At 34.2% G+C, this 23,133-nt stretch overlaps 2 protein-coding genes across 2 annotated transcripts; both read right to left on the bottom strand.

The window, feature by feature from the left end:
* Nucleotides 1–4,919: 4,919 nt before the first annotated feature.
* Nucleotides 4,920–12,744, bottom strand: LOC128989902 (uncharacterized). Its single transcript, XM_054412027.1, has 4 exons — nucleotides 12,568–12,744; nucleotides 10,185–10,411; nucleotides 7,561–8,497; nucleotides 4,920–6,134 (listed from the first exon to the last, which is right to left on the bottom strand). Exons 2-4 carry the CDS (start codon nucleotides 10,396–10,398, stop codon nucleotides 4,940–4,942), a joined length of 2,346 nt encoding a protein of 781 aa, XP_054268002.1. The 5' UTR covers nucleotides 10,399–10,411; nucleotides 12,568–12,744; the 3' UTR covers nucleotides 4,920–4,939.
* Nucleotides 12,745–19,629: 6,885 nt separating this feature from the next.
* Nucleotides 19,630–21,718, bottom strand: LOC128990302 (protein charybde-like). Its single transcript, XM_054412631.1, has 3 exons — nucleotides 21,667–21,718; nucleotides 20,448–20,625; nucleotides 19,630–19,968 (listed from the first exon to the last, which is right to left on the bottom strand). The coding sequence occupies exons 1-3, from the start codon at nucleotides 21,698–21,700 to the stop codon at nucleotides 19,704–19,706; spliced, it is 477 nt and encodes a 158-aa protein (XP_054268606.1). The 5' UTR covers nucleotides 21,701–21,718; the 3' UTR covers nucleotides 19,630–19,703.
* Nucleotides 21,719–23,133: the final 1,415 nt, after the last annotated feature.

The raw sequence follows: 23,133 nt of genomic DNA, 5'->3' as shown, positions 1-23,133 counted from the left end.
TCTTTAGCCCTATAGCCCTACAGGACCATTTATTAAAAGACCAATGATAACTAAATTTCAGTTTCAAACAATTAAAAGCTACTGATCGACTTGTCTCAGAATTGTAGCAACCTTTTTACTGTCAAGCAACCACAACAACAAAAAACATAATGACAAAAATACTTCATATACAGTAGAACCTTGATAAGAAGACCCTCGATAACAAGTCACCCTTGATAACAAGGGTAATTTTCAAATCCCCTTGATTTTATTTTACCCCTTATCATATGTTATGAAAAACCTCAATAAGAAGTCAACCTTGGTAACAAGTCTGATTTAATAATCCCCATGAGAGTCTTGTTATCAAGGTTCTACTGTATAATAGTGATAGGAAACATCCACAATACTTCAAGCACAATTTTAATATTTTTTTAAATTTAGAAACATTTTTGACAAATACTATTCTTATTCTTAAACAGTCTTATAACTTGATTGAAAGGGTAGGTGAGTAAAAAAGCTCCATATGACTAACCACCAATTTCCAAGTTCCTGCTAGACCAATCAATTAAATAGTCAATGCAATTATGTAACAGTGATAAGATAAGATCCTCTCTGTTATTTGTCAGTCAGGTCAAAGGTCGCTTTTGGCAGACAGTGACCTGATGGTAGTACTTTTTTAGTAGTCAATGTTTTTTCAACTTGAGTAGCCTACCTTATCTAAAGTCGAGTGATCAATAAAATTGTTTTGCAATATCTATTTATTATGATGAATAAAGGACAGTATAAACCCTATGAGCTGTAATGGGTTCAGATGTTTGGCAACATATGACAGCAGTTTGCGGCTCTTTTAGTGTATCACTTTAATTTGTTCTTTTACCGTCAATTACTTCAAGGCAAACTTGCATTTTTATTCAACCTTCAACCTTTGGGTTCCATGAGCAACCTCTTATATGAATTCAAGGGATAGCCACATTTGCAACCCCAACACTCTTTTGTTAAAAACCTCCTTTAGCTACCGGTACCCTCTAAATTTACCAATGATTATGAGCAGGTCTAGATTGGTTATGTCCTCGAGCGAATACCACCATATAGGGAATATTAGCGAATTTCCCATATAGGGAATAAGCTATTATCGTAGGTCTCATGATAAGACCTAGACCCAAAACCGATTTAATTTTTCGTTTTGAGGTCCCCAGAGGCCAAAAACACCCTCCGTTCAAATTCATATATATATATATATATATATATATATATATATATGATTTTCCAGTGTGGCAGATTGCAACTAAATGTAACATATTGACATTGCACATTGGATACTGTAAGTAGACATTTAATATATGAGAATCAGATGAAACATAGACTTTGGTTCCTCAAACTAGACAATTCATTTACGTGAACCAGACTTATAATTGACTTTGAATACTGCAAATAGACACTCCATTAATGTGAACCAAATATACCATTGACATTGGATATGTACTGCAACTATTTAATCTCATTTACAAGGAACAGATGTAGCATTGACTTTAGAAAAGTACGGCATTGGACTAATATGCTAGCTCCGCTCAATATTGCAAGCAGACAACTGCATTGTACTCCTAGTATATATATATGTTTATGTCCGTTAGTGCGATAACTCAAGTTTAAAAATCATAATATTTGTATTAACACCTAACTGAATTTGTTCTTCTTTATAAAAAGCCCAAATATTTCAAAAACTCGTTTTAAGCACCCAATCAGCTACAAAAAATAAAAAAATAAATAATAATAAAATACTCTCCCTTTACTGGATTTAGCTGAGGGCCTCGAATGGTCCCAGTCAGGGCCTGATTATAAGGAAAAAGGAGTAGCACATTTTGTTGGTAAATTTTAATGGAAACACCTATCAAATCTTGCATTGGCACTAAAGTCATGAAAAAGAATCATTTCACACTTTATTGCAAGGTAGAAACCATTATACGCACTGATTTCAATTTCAGTGTCACTTTTTAATTAAAAAGCTTAATAGAGAATTTTTTTTTTAGAAATAGCTGTCCAAGCGCCTTTAAATTATAATAGATCTGCCAGGAATAAAATCCGTCCCTTCACACCAAAGTCAGATTCGCTAATATTGCTTACTGTTTAAAACATTTGAAGGTATTGCAGAATCAGACTGTTCCCACAGCCTCGTTATGATATCTTAACTTACATATGTTAGCAAACATTGTTTATCAATTTGAGATTTCTAGCCTCATTGTTTCGCTGGAGATCGGAGATGTCTAAATCTGAAACTAAATAAATATTTATTTAATCCCTCACGTTTCACTGCATATGCTTGTGCAAAAGATAAAGGTTGTGTCCTGATTTAACATTGTTGTCAAAACCATTGTTGTTTTTGTGATAGTTGGAAATAGTTATTTCTATTGAAAGAAACTAACTTGCTCACTATCTGTTTACAATCACATGGTTTATAATTAATTAAATCATGACGTGTATGTTTGTTTTATCATGAAAAATTTTATTGAAAGCTTAAAATCAATTAATCTATTATATTTTCTTTCCTAATAAAAGGTCATGATGCCCAGGTACGTTTAATTTTGTGTAAACTCTGAAAATAATCTGAAATGGATGTAAAAGTACAAATATCAAAGCTTGATGGGTCTCAGTCCTGGCGTAGGTGGAAGAGGCAAATGGAATTGATGTTGAAGCCTCATGGGGTCCTAGACATTGCAAAGGGCCAATTAAAGAACTTTGCCCAGAATCACTGTGGACAATGCGACTGGTCCCTGATGAAAAATTAAGAAAAGAACAGGCACACAATGAGGCAGTAAAGAGCGTATGAGAAAGACAAACCACAATTTTTATTGATAATTCCCTAATACAAATCAATTAATATTGCTAAGACAAATTATATGTATAAAATAATAAAATGAAGGCTCAATAGAGCAATGGGGGCATCGCGGCACCATCTTTAAACTGAATGCTTCAAATTTGATGTGTTATTCCTCGAAGCCTAAGCAAACTGCTCGGATGATGGAAAGCTGGCTTTGGACCCTTAACCATTGAATCATTTGGGAGTATGGTTTTCTCCATTTTACAGCAAGGGCCTCGCTTGTTCTCCTCTGAAACGCTTTCATATTCTTTGTGGGGGACTCCCTCCGTGGAACATATTAATGGTGTGAAGCTTCCTCTGATGTCTTCGGGTGCTTTGTCATATTTATTGTGTTTCTGAATGGCATGGTTTCAAGATATTGTTCCCCATTCTTGGTTGGCGTAAGAGGGAGCGTCAGCATTAACAATGCGATTATCAAAAAACGCTTCTTTCAGCCTCCCAAATACCATTAACTTTAAAGTCAGCTTTTAAAGCAGGCACATTGTTTGCGGGATCAGCTTCTCTCATAATAGGCTCGACATCAACCCCATTCCAGTCCATATTTGCTATCGCAGCACAGTGGTCTCGATGTTGATCATGCCCATGTTTGATCAATCCTCCTTTTTTTAAATTTAAAGCATGGGTAAGATTCATAGGTAGATCACAGTCATCACATAGTACTAATAAATTTCTTAGTGAGCGGCCATAGCGAATTGACAAAGCATCTCTGAATTGATCCGGGGACAAATCCGTATGATCAGATGCACATGGTGTCACAGTTAACCATTGGCTAGTAAGGAGTCGCTATGTGTTCAACGGTGCCTTGGAAATTTGTCGGTGGTGGGGGAAATGGTGGGTGCCCTTCCACCCCTAGTTTTATGACGTCACCTCTCGAGTGTGCCCCGTCGCGTCGTCTGCCTGTACTCACTGTCAGCTGGGTACAGGACTTAGACTAGCCTAATAAATTGAATCATTGAATGCTGTCTGAGTTAACGATATTTCTGTAATTATTTTGCTTATCGATATGTTTATTTTATAGATTTCTTTAATTAATTGATGTTATGTCAAATTATAAGCAAGGATAAATCCTTCCTACAGTTAATTGCTGAAAGATACATAAAATGATCGACAATCTTGTTTCGATCCATCGATATTTTTGTTTACTATCCATATTCCCTCTATTAAACTAAAGCTTGTAGTGTCTTCAAACACATTTAAATTACGAATTGATAATATCTTGTTTAGGCAAAAATAATATATTGATTGTGGGGAATTAATATCAAACGGATTTTTTTAATATTTTATTTAATTTGCAATCTGTTCAACAAAAATAAGCAAATATGAAAAAAATTAAATAGGTACAGTAGTTAATCTTTATCCAACAATAATTTTGAAATGTTACTCCAAGTTTGATTAGTTATTAGGTTGGTGAGTTTATAAGGTTATTTTGGACAGTTTTATTTCAACATGTATTTTTTTAATTGTTTGTTCAAGTATGCATTTGTAACTATTGTCCTTATTTTAACTTCCAATCTATTTTTAATCACATTCCTCATCAGTCAGCCACAAACTTAAATTAGGCTTATCCCTAGATATAAAGTAATTTGATCTTCCCTTTGATGTTGATAGAGAACAATTTACTTATAATCTCTACATTACACATACCTTCCTCTCCTTCTGGGTCAGGAAATTTAAAATAAGTTAATATCTTTATCCTTAATGTTTATTTTGGAAGGTTGTCTACATAAGGCTTACATGCCTTCCTACTTCAGAGTAGGTAGGTTAAATTGTCATATCTTTTATTTTAACAAGTAGGCCTAACTATGGCCCACTTCTAAGCTATGTTTCTGATTGTCAAAATAGTTTGTTTTATGCTCTGGCTACAACAATTTGAAATAATAACCATTTGGTTCAATTTAATTAGCTGCACTGCAGCTGGAAATTATATCAAAGTATTTGTGTTTCAAGCAATGTAACCAGTTTTAACTTTGCAATTCTGTAGGTACCTACTAAAAGATGTAAAGGGTTAAAAGAAAACCTCCTATCAACCATAAAAATATCATATATATTTTATAACAATGCAATTTTTAGTCAAAAAGGTTTTACTTAGACAACTTCTTCGTGATCCACCGGACCATCAACCCATGGAGCAAATTCATTGATTTTTAACTCGGAGGCAAAAGCTCTTGAACTTGGTTTAGAAGACACCATCATCTTCTTCTTCTTCTTTTTCATTCCTTGTATTTCTTTTACTTTGTTGCAGAACTCTTCTTGTTTGGATATTTTTCTTTTGCAGCCGTTCATCTTTGACCCGGTTTTGTTTTCTTTCAAAGTTTCTTCTTCTTTACAAAGTATAGTTGAAGTTCTAAGGAAGCGTACAATCTCCTTTTGGTTAGCTAAAGGTATTTTATCAAATGTATCTTCGTACGAGGACAATTCTTTTACAAATTTAATAAAATCCTTTTTTAAGTTTGAGGCTAAAAGTGTAGGCCTACTGAGTAAGTTATTACCACAAGCTTCCTTTGTCTCTTCTACGAGTCCCATGTTCTTGTTGGTGTTCGTGTTTGCAAGTTGAGGCTGTTTTTTTGAAGTTTCTCTTGCTACAAAATGAACATGCTTGCATATAGAACTTGCATCCAAAAAAAAGTTCGGACACGAAAAAGTAAATGAGTGCCGACAAACTTTGCAGTCAAAGCACTGTTTTATTGGATTACAGCATACTTCTCCGTGCCTAATAATTAAATAAATCTGCCTTGACTTCACATTTTCCACTAGGAATTCATCTTCTGCTGTAGATTCAACGATTCTAATATTTTCAAAACTCTTTTTGTGGGCCTCCATGATCCCTTTTGCTTTTTTCCATGGTCTTAGTTTGAGGTGTAACCTTTTTTTGTTGATGAGACACCTTTCAAGGTACGTTAATATACCTGAAATTGACTCGTCCAGCCTTCGGACTACCCTTCCTTCAAAATGGAAGTATTTAATCACCTTATGCATGGATTCCAGGTGCATGTTATTTGTAACAGGTGAGTTTTGCCGGAAACAGTATGCCCACGTGGCTGCATTTTTGTCATATCTCTCCTCCCAATACTCTTTAAAGTCTTTCAAATGAGGAGATTTCAAACCTTCCTCAAACTCTTTAAACTTTCTCTCAAATGTATTTTGGTCAGGCTCAAATAACAAAGACCGTAATCTGGCCCAAAGCCTAGACGCATTTTCTTTTCTTTCTTCTTCAGTTGTTCCTTTTACCTTGGAAATGTTCCGATTCCATGCTTGGAGGACATGCCACGAACAGAACAACCTGTAACAATTCAATATTTCCACTTATATTTTTAATAGAATAATTTAACTTTCACCATATGTTTTCTTTGTATCAATATGTCAATTTATCAAACCTTGTATAATATATGACCAAACAGACCAATGGGTAATTGATTCGAAACAATATAATATAGAAATTTTCAAATAACCTAATTTCATATAAATATATAATAGCCTATAATTTTTGTAACAAAATTGCTTCAAATTCAATATAATTTTATTTAACCCTTAGAGTGCCAGGCGAGAAATAAAAGTAACGCTCAAAAAATGCTGATGATTTTTCCCGAAGGTCGCTCTAAAAATGCCGAGCGTGATCTGGCGATTTTTAGGTTAAAATTTCGTAAAAATCGAATTTTCGATATTTCGACCAACGAAAATCGATGTATCGCATCTAGTAACTTTCGACTCAATGTTAATATATGGGTTAAAAGAATCCGAGTATCCATTCGGTTGTTATGACAACTGTTCGATCATTACGAAACGTCCGGTCAGCCGGACGTTGGCACTTTTGGCTCTTTCTAAAAACGTCCAGTCGGCCGGACGTCGGCACTTTTGGCTCGTTTTAAAAACGTCCGGTTCCCCGGACGTTGGCACTCAAAAGGGTTAAATAACTTTTCAAAATTATAATTTAGCTCTATAGCTAATGAAATTTGTTATAATATATATGTGTGAACAGTGGCTTACAATTTTATGTCATTAAGTCAGCATTGACATATGTGAGTGCAACAATGCATCAGACCTTCATCACTTCCAATGGAGCTGAGCTAGTATGAAGATGTAAATTGGATACTACCTATTTTAATATCAAAATTTATAACAAAAGGGTCTATATTTGAACCTAAATTAGTGAAATTCGATTGAAAAAGAACCGTCCTTATTACAAACATTAATAATTAAGTTACAACATCAAGACATTTTGCTGCGAAGAAGACATCAATTTGGTGAGATCACTCCAATAGACATTTCCCCTTTGGAAGCCATTAAAATATTTTTAGGCCTAACTTTTGGACATTTGTACTCAAATTCAAAGTCAAGAAACTAATAGAAGCTTAATATTCAGAACTTTAATTAATTCAACCAATCTATAATTTGAACCTATTTTATATTTTAAACAAAATTTTAATTAGGCTTTATAAAATCACAAGATTAAATTCAAATGCCGCTCGATCACCCCACCTGAGATAAAGATCCATGCAATAAATTATAACACCTGAACCTTTAGAACTATTGTAATAGGCTTAGCCTAAAGATTTCATTATTAAATTCATTCCCCACTCATAGTAAACTTTTTGTGAACCCCTTATTTTCTTTTACTATTAATTTTGTATTTTAATTAAATAAATTTAAGTTTCGATATTGTACATGGAGTTTCCATTGTATTCTTAACTTAAAGGTTGATTACAAACCTGTTCTTTGAATTTCCCATAACCACTTGCCAAGCATTGTATATTGCCTCAGCCATGTCACTCATGAAATAATCATTATTAATTTTACTGCCATAAGCCTCTTTCATGCAATGAAACATTTTTTCATATGCACTCCGATCAGTTTTATTGCAATACATGTAGGCAATGGGAATTCCTTCCCCATACTCGTCCACTATTAAGGCAGTAGACAGCTGTATAGTTCGGTCGGAACCACCAAGCCCGTGTGAACTATCCACACATATTATAGTTTGTCCATACTGTTTAAGAAAGTTCTCTTGATCTTCTGTGATTATTACCAGACAAAAATCATCACTTTGGAATCCAAATTCTGGGTCTTCATCCCCATACTTCTTGTAATACTTAACAACACAGTTTTGTTTCTCCTTCTCTTCCGCTACCCACAAATCCACACTCATCATTTCATTTTGATGTCTCCTGCCTCCTGATATACCTATCCCATATTGTGATCTGATGTTTGAAATATCTTTTTTGTTCAGCACCTCTAATCTAGATCCTACTTCACTGTTTAGAGTGTGCGCTTCACTTAATATTCTACTTTCAGATATACCAAGTGCTAGTTTTTTGGCAATTCCTTCTTTGTCGGTTCGAGATAAATTTACATGTTGTATGTCTGGTCCATGTCCATAGTGCGTTTTCACATAAGTTACAATTACTTTATTTTCCGGATGTAGAACTTTATTTACAACCATATGGCTAGTACAAGTATGTCCAATCCTGCGTGATCCTTGACTTTTTAAAACTCTTTGGCGCTTTTTTGAAACATTAGACCTCACTTGACCATCTCTTGAGCATACTAGAATCGTAGTGGATCCATTCTTTGATGCCCTATTCACAATTACATTGCGAAACATTGCAACTGAGCGCCTCTCTTCTTCAGCTCTCCATATCTCAAATTCTGTAACAAAAATCTAAGCTTAGGATATTACATCATAAAAAAATTAGTAGGCTATTGCGCAATCATGATAATTATGTTATGTCATTACCCTTGGTTCAGTAATAAAAACTGTATTGTTTTAAATATATTTATTCTATTTGTCTATGGTGCTACTGAATGCACCCGCAGCCTGAATGGTTTTGTAGCGTGTTCTCATGTTTCTGCTTTGCAGCCACGCCACTGCAGCATGTAGCCTATACAGTAGACCCCCTCTTAACCGACCTCGTATTAACCGATAATCGGATTATCCGCCTTTGATCGTAAAATAATACAGTTTGTTTTAACCGACCTTGCTTTTAGAGCAGCTCGGTTTAACCGCCGCTTTCTAGGAATCTCGGCATTTCCACTCCCACGCTGGGCGATGAGAACTGAACCATACGCTTATCTCCACAGGATATGACTAACAATAAGTTATTTTGTGATGGTCACAAAAAATATAGCATAGCCTATTGTCAGTTTGTCATCATCGTTCGTAGCTCGAGCACATCTGATCTGATTTGTTATCTGTGCGGCAAATTTATAACATCATAAAGTGCGTTATGATTTTGAGAACTGATTATCTTATCGCTGGAGTAAACAAACAACGCAACTTGTAGGGAGGGCAGGGAAGGGGTGTTAACAACTCCAAGGTCAAGATAGTTTTTGTGCCTGGGGCCTCCAGTGAGAGGCTATAAATAAACGTCCTGTCTTGTAACAAAATGGTCGCTTGGATCTTTAATGACGACAAAAGGTTCTTTACTGTATTACGATGTATTTGGAAAGCATTAATTAATACATTACAGTATTAAAGTTATTAAAATAGGAATTTTATTGACTCTTGCCTAGTATTATAATATATTCACTGAAAGTAGGCCTATTTGACTTAACCGTGTTTTGTGTTTATTTGTGACATTTCTATCTATATGAAAAATGAGATAAGAGTAGTTTATTTTATAAATAATGCAAGTATGACTTCAAAATAATGATTATATAATTCCAAATGAATAGCACTTTATTATGTTATGATTTTAGGGATTGCCCGTTTTATCCGACCTTTTGAATCATCCGACCTAGGTCCGGTCCCATTAGGGTCGGTTAAGAGGGGGTCTACTGTATTTCCTTCTTTATGTGCTTCTTTACTGGTTTTAGGCCTACAGTACGGTCCACGAGAGTCTGCAGTTGAAGAAGGAGCCTATTTACTACGTGACTTCAAAGTAGCCAATGAGGACCACGCGTTGTTGCCAAATCTAATAATACCAGCTGATTTGAAAATATTATTTAGTACCTATACTTTAATTAGTGAGCGATATGTTGCAATGTCACGCTAATCCAGTCTTCATATTGGCTGCCGCCAACTGCAGACTCTCGTGGCCCCTAGTGTAAGTAATTAATTCGCACCCCATGCACATCATCCTATCGTAATTCTTATTTTGGACCCCTCCCATTTTCAGATTAAGTTAGGGCCTATGTAATTTATGGCTGGCTAATAACCCTATTAATTTAATCAACCATAGGTTAACTTACAAAGACACAATATTTCATTTATTGTAATTTTTAACTGAATTATCATGATCCAATTCTACGCCTGACTTTTTTTGTTAGGCCTAGGCCTATAAAATTTAAATATTTTGCACAAGATCTAGATATTATTAAAAATTAAAACACTTACCTTCTGATGTTTTAAACTCCAACTTGTCTATTTCATAATCTTGACCATGATCAATTTTTAGGTGCTCAACAAGCTTCAACCTTCGCGTGAATTTATTTTCACAGTTGAGACATCTCATAGTTCCCTTTACAGATTTTACTCCATGGATTCTTTCTATGTGCTTATTTAAGGATCCAACAGTTGAAAAAATCTTGTCACAGTATGTACATATCATTTTTGTTACCAATCTGAAAAAATAAATAAAATTATAGAATCTGCCAATATTTTGAAACATAACTTAATTGCAGGTTTAAAAAATGATCTTTTAGTTTCACATAAAATATTCACGGTGACAGGTAAAGGCGAGGTAACCATAGACGTACTTGAGCTGTCCGAACGAAGAATCGGGGGCAAGTTTAGGCTAGTGACCCTAATCCGAACTAAAAATCTTATAAGGGTAATTCTGAGCAATTACTTGGTCAACCCCAATTTTATTTCATATTTTACTACGGTCATCAGGAGGTTCTCAGAAAGCAAGAAACATACAATTCAAGCCCCGCAAGGTTAAGTTAGGTTAGGTTAAGTTAGGTTATTAATTAACCTAACTATTGTCACAAATATGTCACAATTGGCCTTAGAGATGTATGTGAAACTAAAAAAACATAATAAGTTAGGTTAGGTTAAGTTAGGTTATTAATTAACCTAACATAACATAACGGTACTGTCGCAATTGGCCTTAGAGATGTATGTGAAACTAAAAAAACATAATTTAGGTCCCGGAAAGTTAATTATATACGTCGTATACAAATAAAAATTACCTCAGTAATTGCCGGGTTTAACGTCCTCATCCGAGTCAGCGGCAACTGGATCAGTGTTCTGTTAACTTTTCCTGATCTTCACTTAAAACCGTGAAACCAAGTAACTTAACGTGTTCTCACACCCATCACAAAGAAAAGGATTTTCGGAGGAACCACTACCCATAGCCATAACGGTACTGTCACAACTGGCCTTCCGCGCGTCTCCCGCAAGCCACTGTTATCGCTTGGACTTTGAACCTTCTTATCGCTCGGCAACCTGTACGATGGCCTTGCGGGGCTTGAATTATATGTTTCTTGCTTTCTGAGAACCTCCTGATGACCATAGTAAAATGTGAAAAAAATTGGAGTTGACCAAGTTATTGCTCAGAATTACCCATTACCCAAAGAAAACTATACTGTTACTGCCAGAAAATTACGGGGATGCGGAATACTATCCCCCGGAAAACTACCCCCCCAGGTGAAACGTGACGTCACAAAATCTGCTAACTAACCAATATGGAAGCCGTGTCCGCGACTGGAATACTACCCCTCTAGACAAATCATGCTATGTAATTTTAATTTTAATTAGAGTAATTCAGTTGGATAATAGAAAAGGCATGTGGTGATTAAAAAACAGATTTTCGAAATGTTACAGCAAGTTTGGTTGGTTAGGTTAGGTTGGATTGGAACTATTTGACAACTAATTTTGAGTGTCCGTAACTGGAAAACTGCAACCCCCGGTCTCTCACGTCAATATGACGTAGGAACCTGCTTGGGGGGGGAAGTTTTCCGGGGAGCAGTCTTCCGGCGACCCGAAATTACTAGGGCTTCAGCAGTACCAATTGAGTCAAGGTAATTTACTTTGTGGTGACAAGTATGCCTAACTTACATAAACTTTTGTTACTCATAACTTAATTTATTAATGTTAAGTTATGCCAGCACATCTTTCACATTTGGGTCTGGTTACTTTAAGCTAGTACGGTAGGCTAATGAGTAGGCCTAATTATAACTAACCTAATGTTAAATATACCTCAGCTGTACTTATTTGTATGTTATTCTTAGGCTGTATTCTGTATTAAAACTTAACCAATCAATAGGCCTAGGCCTAGTTTTATTAATACTTATGAATAAGTTTGTTATCAACTTATTTAAAACTTATTTACCAACCTTGGTTATTTTGCATGTAATTGTATTTTGTAAATGTATTTTTTTATGTACCCCTTGAGGGAAAATCAATAAAAAAGGATGATGATGAATAATACCCGTTGGCACAAACAACCGAATGAAAATATTGATCGATATATCGTTTGGTTAGTAAGGTAAGGTTAACCTAACCAAACGATATATTGAAATAAATAATCGAATAATCAAAATTACTCATTCGGTTGTTTGTGCCAACAGATATGGAAGTGTACCCAATAATACTTAAATGAAGTCAAACGGGGTGAAGCCCGTGGGTAATAGCATTGACTATACAATAGCTAGTTATTTAATTATATTAAGTAGGCCTAGGTAGCTGTCAAAAGGAAAAGACATGGAATTCATTCTCAGAATTTGTTAACTACTGGCTATTAGGTACTAGGAGAATAATAGGTTAAATTACTTACCATGGATGGGTTTGGTCATAGATAAAACATAAACTCCCTTGGTATTTGGTGTTTTGTTTGATCCTCTAAAAACAAAAACTTGAATTCTTTAATAATTAGTTCAATCTTGAATCTCGGTGTCGGTAACGTTGTAGTCGTAGTTGTAGTGCGAAAAAACTATGAGACACCAACTATGAGACTGACTTGACTGTAAGCACAGAGACAGAGGATTGAGAATTGACTATTGAGAGGAACGAAGAACGATGGCGTCATTATTATTACGGCCAACAGCCAACCCCCCACCACCGACAAATTCCTAAGGCACCGTTGAACACATAGCGACTCCTTGGCTAGTATTCCCTGCTACAATTCTAATTATTGTCTTCTTTTGAGTTTCAGGAAGTAATTGCATAATTTGTTCATTATTTGCTTTAGCCAAAGTGTCTTTCTCTAGTTTTCTCCTTTTTTTACAGCTTGTAGAGTTGATACATGATCATTAATCTTTAATGGTTCTCCATTTTCAATGGCTAATATTAATTACTCTGTACATTGTTTTGATGTTTCAAATGAAATACCATCAATCTTTGTCGAGGTCTTTGTAGGGAGAGAGAACAAGTCATGTTCAAGTTCAGAAATCTCTTGCTCGAAAACGTTGGGAGTGAAATGGCGATGTACCGTATAACAGTTTTTAAATCTTCGTATTCTTCTCTAAATCCCTCTGTTACTCTTTGGAGAAATGCCCATTCATTTTGTAATGACTTTGTAAAGGCAGTATACACTGCTTGAGGACTGTTATGTGATTGATCTTTGGTTGCTTTGTTACTGTTAATGCATGCACAACAATGTAATTTCACTGTATTGGTTAGAATGAATGAATGAATAAATAAATAAAGAAATTCATTTGAGAATGTCAACTCCTTTTATGCCATCCAAAACTAGTTGCCATTACAGCAACCAAATGATTACTTAGTGAGGCTATTTCAACCATATAAGTATAAAACAAAAGGTTATTGGGCTCGTTTGAAATTAATTATTGTAGTGTGTTTAGTATTTTGTAATTTCTAGAACTAGACAAAACTAACAAAGTTATTTCAAACTATTGCTTTTTCTCTCTTATACAAATCAAAGTGTAAAGTGCCACTGTAAAGGTTAAACATATATGAGTGAAAAAGATTCCCAGAAGTCTACTTGCAGTATCCAGAGTCAATGATCATATACATATTTGATTAGGTAAGTTGATTTTATCATTTCAGTTCAGCATTGGAGTAAGCCATGCAAAAGATAGGTATTGTTTTGTCAAATAAGTTAACAATGTTTAGTGGTCTGTCCTTTCCAAACAATTTATTCTTCCTTTCAAATATGTTTGTTTTTGTGCTTTCAGCTTTGTTTTACTAAGATGTACCCTGACTCATTTCCAAAGAATTGGATTATGGAATTTTCCTCTTAGGCTTACTTGAAACATCCTGGTATTAAACCATTGACTTATACTTCAAAGTACATATCATAATATGTGTATGAACCATCAGCAGCTTGTTACTTGAAGATTCAATTATTTAATTTAGACTGTCACTTGCTGAACTATACATCTTTTTTTATTTTTGTTTTTTTTTCATATTCTGACAAAAATAAAAGCAAAAGAAATTGAAGTTTGTCTTTCATTTGTTCTTTTTTAATTAAATCAAAATTTTAATTAGATGAATCAAGTGTTCTTTTAGCGAATTTCCCATATAGGGAATGAATAAGCTATTACCGTAGTACTCATGGAAAGACCTGGACCCGGGACCGATTTACTTTTTCGTTTTGAGGTCCCTAGAGACCAAAAACACCATCCGTTTAAATTCATATTTGAAGAACATATTCAAGCAATTAAATCAAACAACAGAACTACACAAAAATCTACATTTGCAGAACACATACTTTCTACAGACCATACATACAAAAATTATAACGAAAACATTACCATACTAGACATTATTAACAAAGGAACCAAAATGAACATAAAAGAAAATTTTCACATATATAAACACTACAAAGAAGACAGAAACAACATTTTAAATATAGTACACACACAAACCACTAATCCTATATTTAACAAAATTATAAGTGTTAGAAAAACCAACAACTAAACATTCATTCACATAGGTACTAACAAAATTAACACGTTGGGTGCTGATGACGGGAATTCCCGCAATTGCTTAACATTGAAATAAATGCAACTTTTATGTTCAAACATGTCGACAGCACGAATAGTGTTAACAGCTGTATTTATTCATAACATAATATTTTTGTTTGAAATTAGGTTAACACATCTTGAAAATGTCCTTAGAGACGAAACATGTTGTGATTTATTAAATAAAAAAGAATATAAAAAAAAGGGTACTCATGTTATTTTACATATTATTTATTAAATATATATTTATATATATATGTGTGTGTCCGTTTGCGCGATAACTCGAGCAAAAATCATCCGATTTTGATTAAATTTGGTACACACGTGTAAACCTACATTTATTAACGAGTTTGCGAACCAGCATGATCTGACTATGGGAACAGGGGTTTTATGGGGCAAAAATTGGTTTTTCCCATTTTTGACCCTAAAAACTTAAAATTTAGCATTTTCTTTCCAAACCATTTTGTAGAGCTTAAAAAAAAACAAATAATTTAGTTACCATGCGTCTAATGGCTACGGAGAAAATTCCAAAAAACTGTAAATTTAAAATTCCCATGTTATTCTTAAGGAGAATAAGTAAACTGTTGTAGTTTGCTTGTTTATGATCATATTTATTTGATCAAATTTGGAAACTGCATTCATTTCATACTAAACTACTAACATTTTACAAAAAAACACCTTTTTACCTTCCCTGTTGTAGCAAACCTAAGTACTTGTTAAACTATAATATTTAAATAGGGAATAAATGTGATATTTTAAAGGAGACATTTTAGTGTAAATCCAATTAGGCAAATGGAAATTGGCTTAGTATGCAGGTCTGCTGCAGCGAGGGTATTTTATTATAAACTCTCTCAGATTAGGTGTTTTTTAAACTTTGCAATCATTAATGCATTTTATTTTAGAGTAGATATTTTTTAGCTCTATTAGTGGTTATACTCTTTGGTTTTAATAAGTAAAACACTTAGCTTATAAATAGATCATATTATTTGGGTAAATTGATCAAATAACTTTATCCTAGGTAAAATATAAAATTTAATCCATGGTAAAACAAACTATATGATAGGTTTATTCCTACTAATTTTCTATAACAGTCATTGGCAATTCTAGTTGTTTTTTTAATTTGAAGCTTATTTCAGTTTACAATTTTCTATAACGTAAAAAAATAATATAATCCATTTAAAACAAGTGTTTAGTCAAGCTAAGAACTAGAACAATAAAAAGTTTTCATGAGTACAGTCACACTGGATTGGTTTGACAATGAAAATGTGTGTCATCAAGTTTCAAGTCAAGGTTAGCTCAGTTGACTCATTCAAGGTTGATATCTGTTCTGACTCAATAACAGTTTATATAGAATTTCTCAAATGAGGAAAACTACTAGAATCTTTTTGTTACTTATAATGTTAAGCAGAATGCTGAATGGAAACAATTTCAATTGCGTAAAAACTAATACTGTAATTTTCTAAAAAAAAAAAACGTTGTTAAACACTTATAAGAAAAGCTCTTTGTAACTATAATTTTCCAGAATAGTATTTTGTGGAATATATTTCATTTTAAGAAATGTGTATAAAATACTTTGAAGATTGAGAATTTTCTTAGAATGGATTGAATGGAAAGATGTCTTTAAAAAAGTACTGATGCATAGATACTATAATACATTATAGTTTGTAGGCTACCATACTCAACTGGGTACTTTTGGACCTATGATACTTGCAAGAAACAGGAAAATATTCAACTCAGACATTCAGAACAAATTTGTATACCTATGCTACTACTTACTTGTTAGAGATAATAGAAAAAAATATCAGCAGAGAGTGATGATGTCTGATGTCTTCCCTAAGTAGACTTCACAAGTATTTTCTCTCTTTCATTCAAACCTGTGTTTTTCAATCAGGACTGAGAAACAAAAAGTTGTATTCATCAATGTCTTTTAAGGAAAACTATTGGATTGCCCTTATATAAAAACACCAGGGTCTTTCTATTTTTCTTTCCTATTTCATAATTTTTCTTTGCAGTATTTAAAATAGAATATGTAAACTTGATTTATCTTTTAAGCATTGCCACAACTGAGATATTTTCTAACACAGATTCTATTAATACATTTCTGGGTGTTCGGTAAAGAAAGCATTTTATTCTATCCAGTGGTTTAACTTTTTTGCCTCAAAAAACTTTTTTCCTAGTAAACCTCTGTAGTAGGTAGCCTAAATGCTACTGTGTCAAGTTCTACTCAATTTTACCCATCCATGTAGCTCAGTTTAAATAACCAACTCTAAAATTGGCTACTTATTTGTAATTCTACTTTCCTAGATTAAATACACCCTCTTTAATATCTATGATCCTTGAGTATAATTAGAAGCAAAATAATTACCTAAAATAACTCATGTAATTAAGGGACATATTATTCTACAAATTTTAAACTGTTGTGTCTTTGCCCCTATTATGGTAGTCAAAATGAATATACTCTAGTGTTACCAAATTAAATTATCACAACAAAACAAGTTTTAAAACCTACTACAGTATGAAAACCATACGTGTAGAATCCAAAGTCAATGGAGAATTTTAAAATATTCTGATCACAATAATTATAAAAGCTAATACTAAAAATAATGCAAGGAGTAAGGAAATGAAGACTTAACAGGCCCACCAGTGATATAACCGGAAATATTGTTATCACAGTTTCAGAAGGTTAACTAGTTGGCTGAGGTTTTGGAGGTCACCACTCACCAGTCACTACGAGACAAGATGGTGGCACACGAGCTTTGTTGGTGACTAACTGATAAAAGTGGTGATAAATTGATAACAAGTATCACTTAGACACTGGGGTCTTGATTCTATTCTCAGGACTGGGTGACTGGGAAAAAGTGGTGGGCACACTTCAAGTATAGACAGTATTCAAGAATGTATTTTGGTTTTTAGAGACCTTAAATACAAACAACAAATCAAGTTGGTTGGTAGCCTATACCTAAACTAAATTTTACCACGAAGAATATACCTTATTGAACAACTACTTCCCTATGGGGGAATTCACCAATAAGAACTTTGAACAGTACAGTAATTAAATTTTATCTCAAGCCATGAATAGTAACAAGAATTTTGCCAAAAAGGAGGTTTTCTATATAGTACTATAGAATCTGTTTTTGAGAAACAACATAAGTAGAAATAGAAATTTCAAAAAAGGTGAAAAGGGCAAAAAAGCACTGGACCTGTGAGGTTTCCCCAAAGAATCCAAGTTCAATGCAAGATTTAATATTGCTGGTTCTGTACTATGATGCATTCACATGGAAACCTCCTAGAAACACTGTTACTCAATTTACCAAATCAAATACAGCAACATTATTATGGTTATATTTATTATTGGATATGAACACTTGTTTGTCAGATACTAAACTGAATTGACAGTGTGACTGAACCACTATACAGAGTTGCATCATCATCTGCTTGTAGTCTAGGCCTACTGATAACCTGATAACACACTGATAATACATAATATACTCATAGCAGCTGACTGGCTGACATCCATCTGCAAATAGACTCATGCCATGTCTTTTGACCAAATCTGATAGTCTAATAATAGGCTTATATGTTGTTGCAGCTTGTATAATTGGTCATATAAAGAACGTGGATATCATACACTATATATATTGTCTGTTTTTAATATTTATTTTTTGCTATTTTACTAAAATGCATTTTATTTAATTCAAGAGTGATATTTTTTGAACGGTGCGTTATCATAGTCAAAATAGCTAATTTCCTATGTTGCGTAGGCTATTTATAAAATTAGAGGAGGCATAACAACTAAAAAGTCCAAAATGTCTAATGTATGTATTTTAAAGAAATATTGCCATCTTATCTCACTCTTTTCAAACAGCATAAAATCATACAGAATGTGTGAACGAAACAACATTTCTTTGTAGGTCAGTATTCCTTCTAAAATTAATACGTTGTATTTTCATCAAGGTTTTGCAGAACTGAAATAACTTGGAACAGGAACACCATTTGGCGTTGCATTAATTCTGGCATTGACTATATATACTTACAGGTGTATATAGTCAATGGTTCTGGGCAATGTTCCAGCATTGTATGGTGGCCTATGTTTGGCAAATGTTGATTTACTTACACGTGTTTAACATGCAACACAGCTGCTGCATGAGGCCAACACGTGTGCACACCAAAACACACACACACACACACACACACACACACACACACACACACACACACACGTCATTGGCAACAACTTAGACATCTCATTACACTGTTTGACAGATTTATGTTTTTTAACCAAGTTTATAACTTTGTTTTCCGTTGGATTACAATTTGTAAACTGTAACTGGTGTCATTATAGTTATTTTTTTTTGCATATCAGGAATTACTAGCTTATTTTAGGTTAGGTTAGGTTAGGTATCGGTACAGAAACATTAATTGTGACTTGGTAGGAAAAGCAGTCGATGACAGAGTTTTGGAAGACTGCAGTCACTGACAGGGCACAGGGACAAATATAATTCCCTTTTTCCCAGTCCCGTAGCGACTACAATTGTACCTGGCTGGGCGCTCGGGCAATTTCAGCATATCAAATCTTGCAAGGTGACCTTCCTAATCCTCTTTAATGAGCGTGGCAGTTTCATGTTTCAAAAGCACCCAAAATGTCGGGGCAGTTTCACGCCCATAATTTGACATCCTACATAAATGAGTGCATTGATAAAATGTTACGTATCCCTGTAGTATTTACCTATTATAAGTACATTTACTAATGGCAGCAAAAAAGGAAGCAGTCGAGGCAACAAAAATAGTTACACAAAACAACACTACAGTTTATAAGTACTTGTGTTATACAAGGGAATTGAGTGTAATAAACACACATTTTATACAACAATAATAATTGTTTTATACATTTTGAATGTATGTTTGTTAAGTGTAACTTGGAAAAGGTTAACCTTCAGACTTGTGTTTGAGACCAGTAGTCTATGTTGTCGTTGAGAGGTTCTCGATATCACCTTGTTTTGTCAAGGGATCGGTAAAGTCTTGTCTTCAGTAGATGAAAGTCTTTGCTGAGAATGTGGCGTTGATTGTGATTATGAGTTCGTTTCTTGGTCAAAAACTTCAGCAGCTGTGACAGCCGCCCTTTGCGTTTCTTTTCTTGCCTAAGCGTTAGACTCAGCAGGAAGGTGGAGCTCATCTGAGGGTCCCACTTGATGCTGCTGATCTTCACCTGACTGCCTTCCTCTGTCTCTAGCTGGATGTCCAAGGTGCAGCCCCTAGAAATTAGATAATATGCGGTAAAATTACAAAGATTCTCAATAAAGTTATAGGTGAACAGAAGTTTAGCTTATTGAAATTTCTGATGGCATTGTTTCTATCATATACTTCACCATTGTGAGTTTGCGAAAAGGAGGACCATTTGCACTGAGTAGCAACATTGGTCTGGTAAGTAGTATGAAACGCCCTTTGTGTGTTTGTAAAGATCGTGGCAGTCAATGCAATGTTCCGCTCAAATAAGAAAATTAGTTTTACAAAGGTAAGATTTAAAAAAACTAAATTAAAATTATTCAAATTAAAAGGAAAAGAACAACGGAGTATGCTACCAAGACACATGACTTATTACTGTATTATTATTATTATTATTATTATTATTAATTAGTTCTGTGATAGCTTTATAAAGATAACCTTCGATTACCACTTTAAATTGTCCTTTGGACATGTTTAGTCCTCATTTCAGGATTTAAAAAAAAAATACCTAAGACCACAGGGCTCGCAGACGGACTGGGCCAGTATCTGGCTGGCGACTGTAGGCAGCAACTCTCGTGGCAGCAACACCTCACCACAGGATAACTGTGCAGACTTGGCAGCCCTCAACTCCTCACCTAGCCTCTGGGCCAGAGCTGAACATGCTACTTCCCACTCTGTCCCCTCTCCTGTACAAACACAATAGGAACCTACAGTGGTATTCATGGAAGATTAACGAACTTGTAGACAATGGTTGTATTCACATTTTAGCTCATGCTCAAGTCTTACGGGAAACTAGGTTGAGTAAGTATTGATTTAATATTGAACAACAAATCCATTAAAAGGTATTTGAGAGAATGAATGGTGATTTGTCTTGGACTGAGATCAGCTGATTCTTGAGCTCTCCAACCACTCAACTATTCATCATGATGAGTCACCTTTCCATTGTTAACTCAGCTGATAAAATATGACGAAATAATGTTATGAACAGTGGTTTTACGGCACACCCCAGATGAATCAACGAATCGCCACGATCCAGCTTTAATGTGCAGATGTAATGTAAAAGTGAGGACATTTCGTTGAAAAGCTAAAGAACTTCACAAATTTTCTGAAAAGCTTCTAAATTGAACTTGAACTACCTAATAAATTTTTTTACTGTAAAAACTATGGGGACATCACTAGTTGCTGGTTGGTCGTTCCCTTTGGCAACATAAAAAGCTAACTACCTATAGAAATTTCAAAAATTGTTAACAGTGGCGAAAGTTAAGTGAACAATTTACTGTACTGTCGTTTACACACAATTTACTGTCGAACTTTAACCAGGACGTGATTGAGCCATGCGAACGAGCTCATCTTGAAAATTAAGAAGTTAAGGGGCAAAGCCCGCGGGTACAGCTAGTCGAATTATAAAATACCACTACTACCATTAATGGTTTAAGCGAACATTTAACGAGCTATCTTTAAGGGCAAAATACTGGAATATACAACTATAACAACAAATCAAACTCTGAAATAATAATCATACAAATATTTACAAATACTTTCAAAAGTATTCATAATGACATTTCTCTACTAAAAAGTACTACAAACTAAGTACAGGACAGATGGGTCTTAAAGTGTAAAATTCATACCATATTAAAAATTTGAGTTGGCATACGTTTACCGAATTAACTTACAGTTGGACACTCGTAATAAGTTTTGTACTGGTTTACATGTCAAATCAATCTTACCACTCGTAATAGTCCGTTGTAAATCCCTGTTCATATGCAGAGGTAATTCTTTCACAGCAATCATAATCACAAAACACCTTCGACACATTTTAGAGACTTTAAACGAAGTGAGCGATGTAAAGTCGTCCATTTTATAAGTGACACAACAGTTTTCGTGTTCGGCCACACACTGACTTTGACCACAAATCAACCGATTTCCTCTGTTTTCACACTGATGACTCATGTTGACAAAAGTAATGTTTACTGACTAAGATACAGAATTAAGGAAATGATCAAAGTAATGTCAACAATAACATGTTATAAGGCTGTTTTGGTGATACTGCCATACCACCAAATAACAAACTAAAATAATTTCATTTTGATATAAACTTTTTTTATATGATTCCCACCAACTATCATAGTATGTAAAACTAAAAGAGAAAATAAATAGTCTTCAGCTTTGTACGTGTTATTAAATTTACGGAAAGTAAATACAAGATACGCCTACCTAAAAGATATAAATGATACCGGGTCTGATGATGATTGGAGTGTCCGATCGAAATCGATCACCACTTACCATCTTTTATGTATATTTACCGTCTTGTGAGTAACAGTATAAGCGTAAATATGTGTTTTTGTTTAGTGTTATTAGTAGGCGTATCTTTTATTTACTTCCCGTACTTTTTAAAAGTAATAATTTAAACACAGACTCAGTACAAAAGTCAAAAGTTGTTTCCTAAGAAATGTGTTTCTATTAACCGATGGCTGTAGTAGTACTAGAGGCTGAAACACATTAAAACCTTAGTATACTAAAAGATTACATGTTATTTTTACCAGCGAACAAAAACCAGTTTAAGCTAAACAGTTTTAAAAACCATCTCCAATATGAAACATGTCACATGTTTGTTCATAGTCTTATACCTGGTTGTAAAGATTGTCTGAGTTGTATATCGTGAAAAAGTACAACTTTGAGAATAAAATATGTTTAGTGCTGGTTTATAGTATTATTTGAAGTAACCCTCGTCAACATAATCTTATGACTATTCGAATATATTTGACTCACTATTGTTCTTCAACAATTAATTAATTATTTGAAAGTTTCATTTTGCGTTTTAATTAACCTAGTACTACGGCGCAACAAATAACAGGTATAAACAATTTGAATCGCACGATAGTCTGCGTCACAGCGAAAACAAGCTGTTTACTTGGCCTACATGTAAACATCACGCCACTATGACACAGGAGTCGCACTCTCTCTGTGTGGGAGTCTATGTTCAGACTGGCGGGATTCCATCCCAGACAACGGGATATTTCGGCTACCAGGGGGTTTGGGTCTTTAGAACGAATAATTAGTACGTAGTAGCTATTAATGTTATCCCAGAAAGGTATATTTCAGCTCACAGAGGGATAAAGGTGTAGTCAGGGGAATATTATATTATGAAGGGTTATTACAATTAAACCAATAAGTGAACTCATCGTTGATTGATG

This window comes from Macrosteles quadrilineatus, unplaced genomic scaffold (genome assembly GCF_028750875.1).
Source record: "Macrosteles quadrilineatus isolate MER2022 unplaced genomic scaffold, UCM_ALF_1.0 Scaffold_3__2_contigs__length_128488019, whole genome shotgun sequence".
In the NCBI taxonomy this organism is placed as follows: domain Eukaryota; kingdom Metazoa; phylum Arthropoda; class Insecta; order Hemiptera; family Cicadellidae; genus Macrosteles; species Macrosteles quadrilineatus.
The sequence above is the reverse complement of the archived record's forward strand: the minus strand, read 5'-3'. Positions and strand labels throughout refer to the sequence as shown.

Coding starts and splice junctions, on each gene's coding strand:
- LOC128989902 (XM_054412027.1), bottom strand. CDS start 10,398: ATGATATGTACATACTGTGACAAGATTTTTTCAACTGTTGGATCCTTA. Junction 8,498..10,184: donor GGAGTTTAAAACATCAGAAG/GTAAGTGTTTTA, acceptor TTTTTGTTACAG/AATTTGAGATATGGAGAGCT. Junction 6,135..7,560: donor ATGGGAAATTCAAAGAACAG/GTTTGTAATCAA, acceptor GAATTGTTACAG/GTTGTTCTGTTCGTGGCATG.
- LOC128990302 (XM_054412631.1), bottom strand. CDS start 21,700: ATGAACAGGGATTTACAACGGACTATTACGAGTG. Junction 20,626..21,666: donor ACAACGGACTATTACGAGTG/GTAAGATTGATT, acceptor GTGTTTGTACAG/GAGAGGGGACAGAGTGGGAA. Junction 19,969..20,447: donor TGCGAGCCCTGTGGTCTTAG/GTATTTTTTTTT, acceptor TCTAATTTCTAG/GGGCTGCACCTTGGACATCC.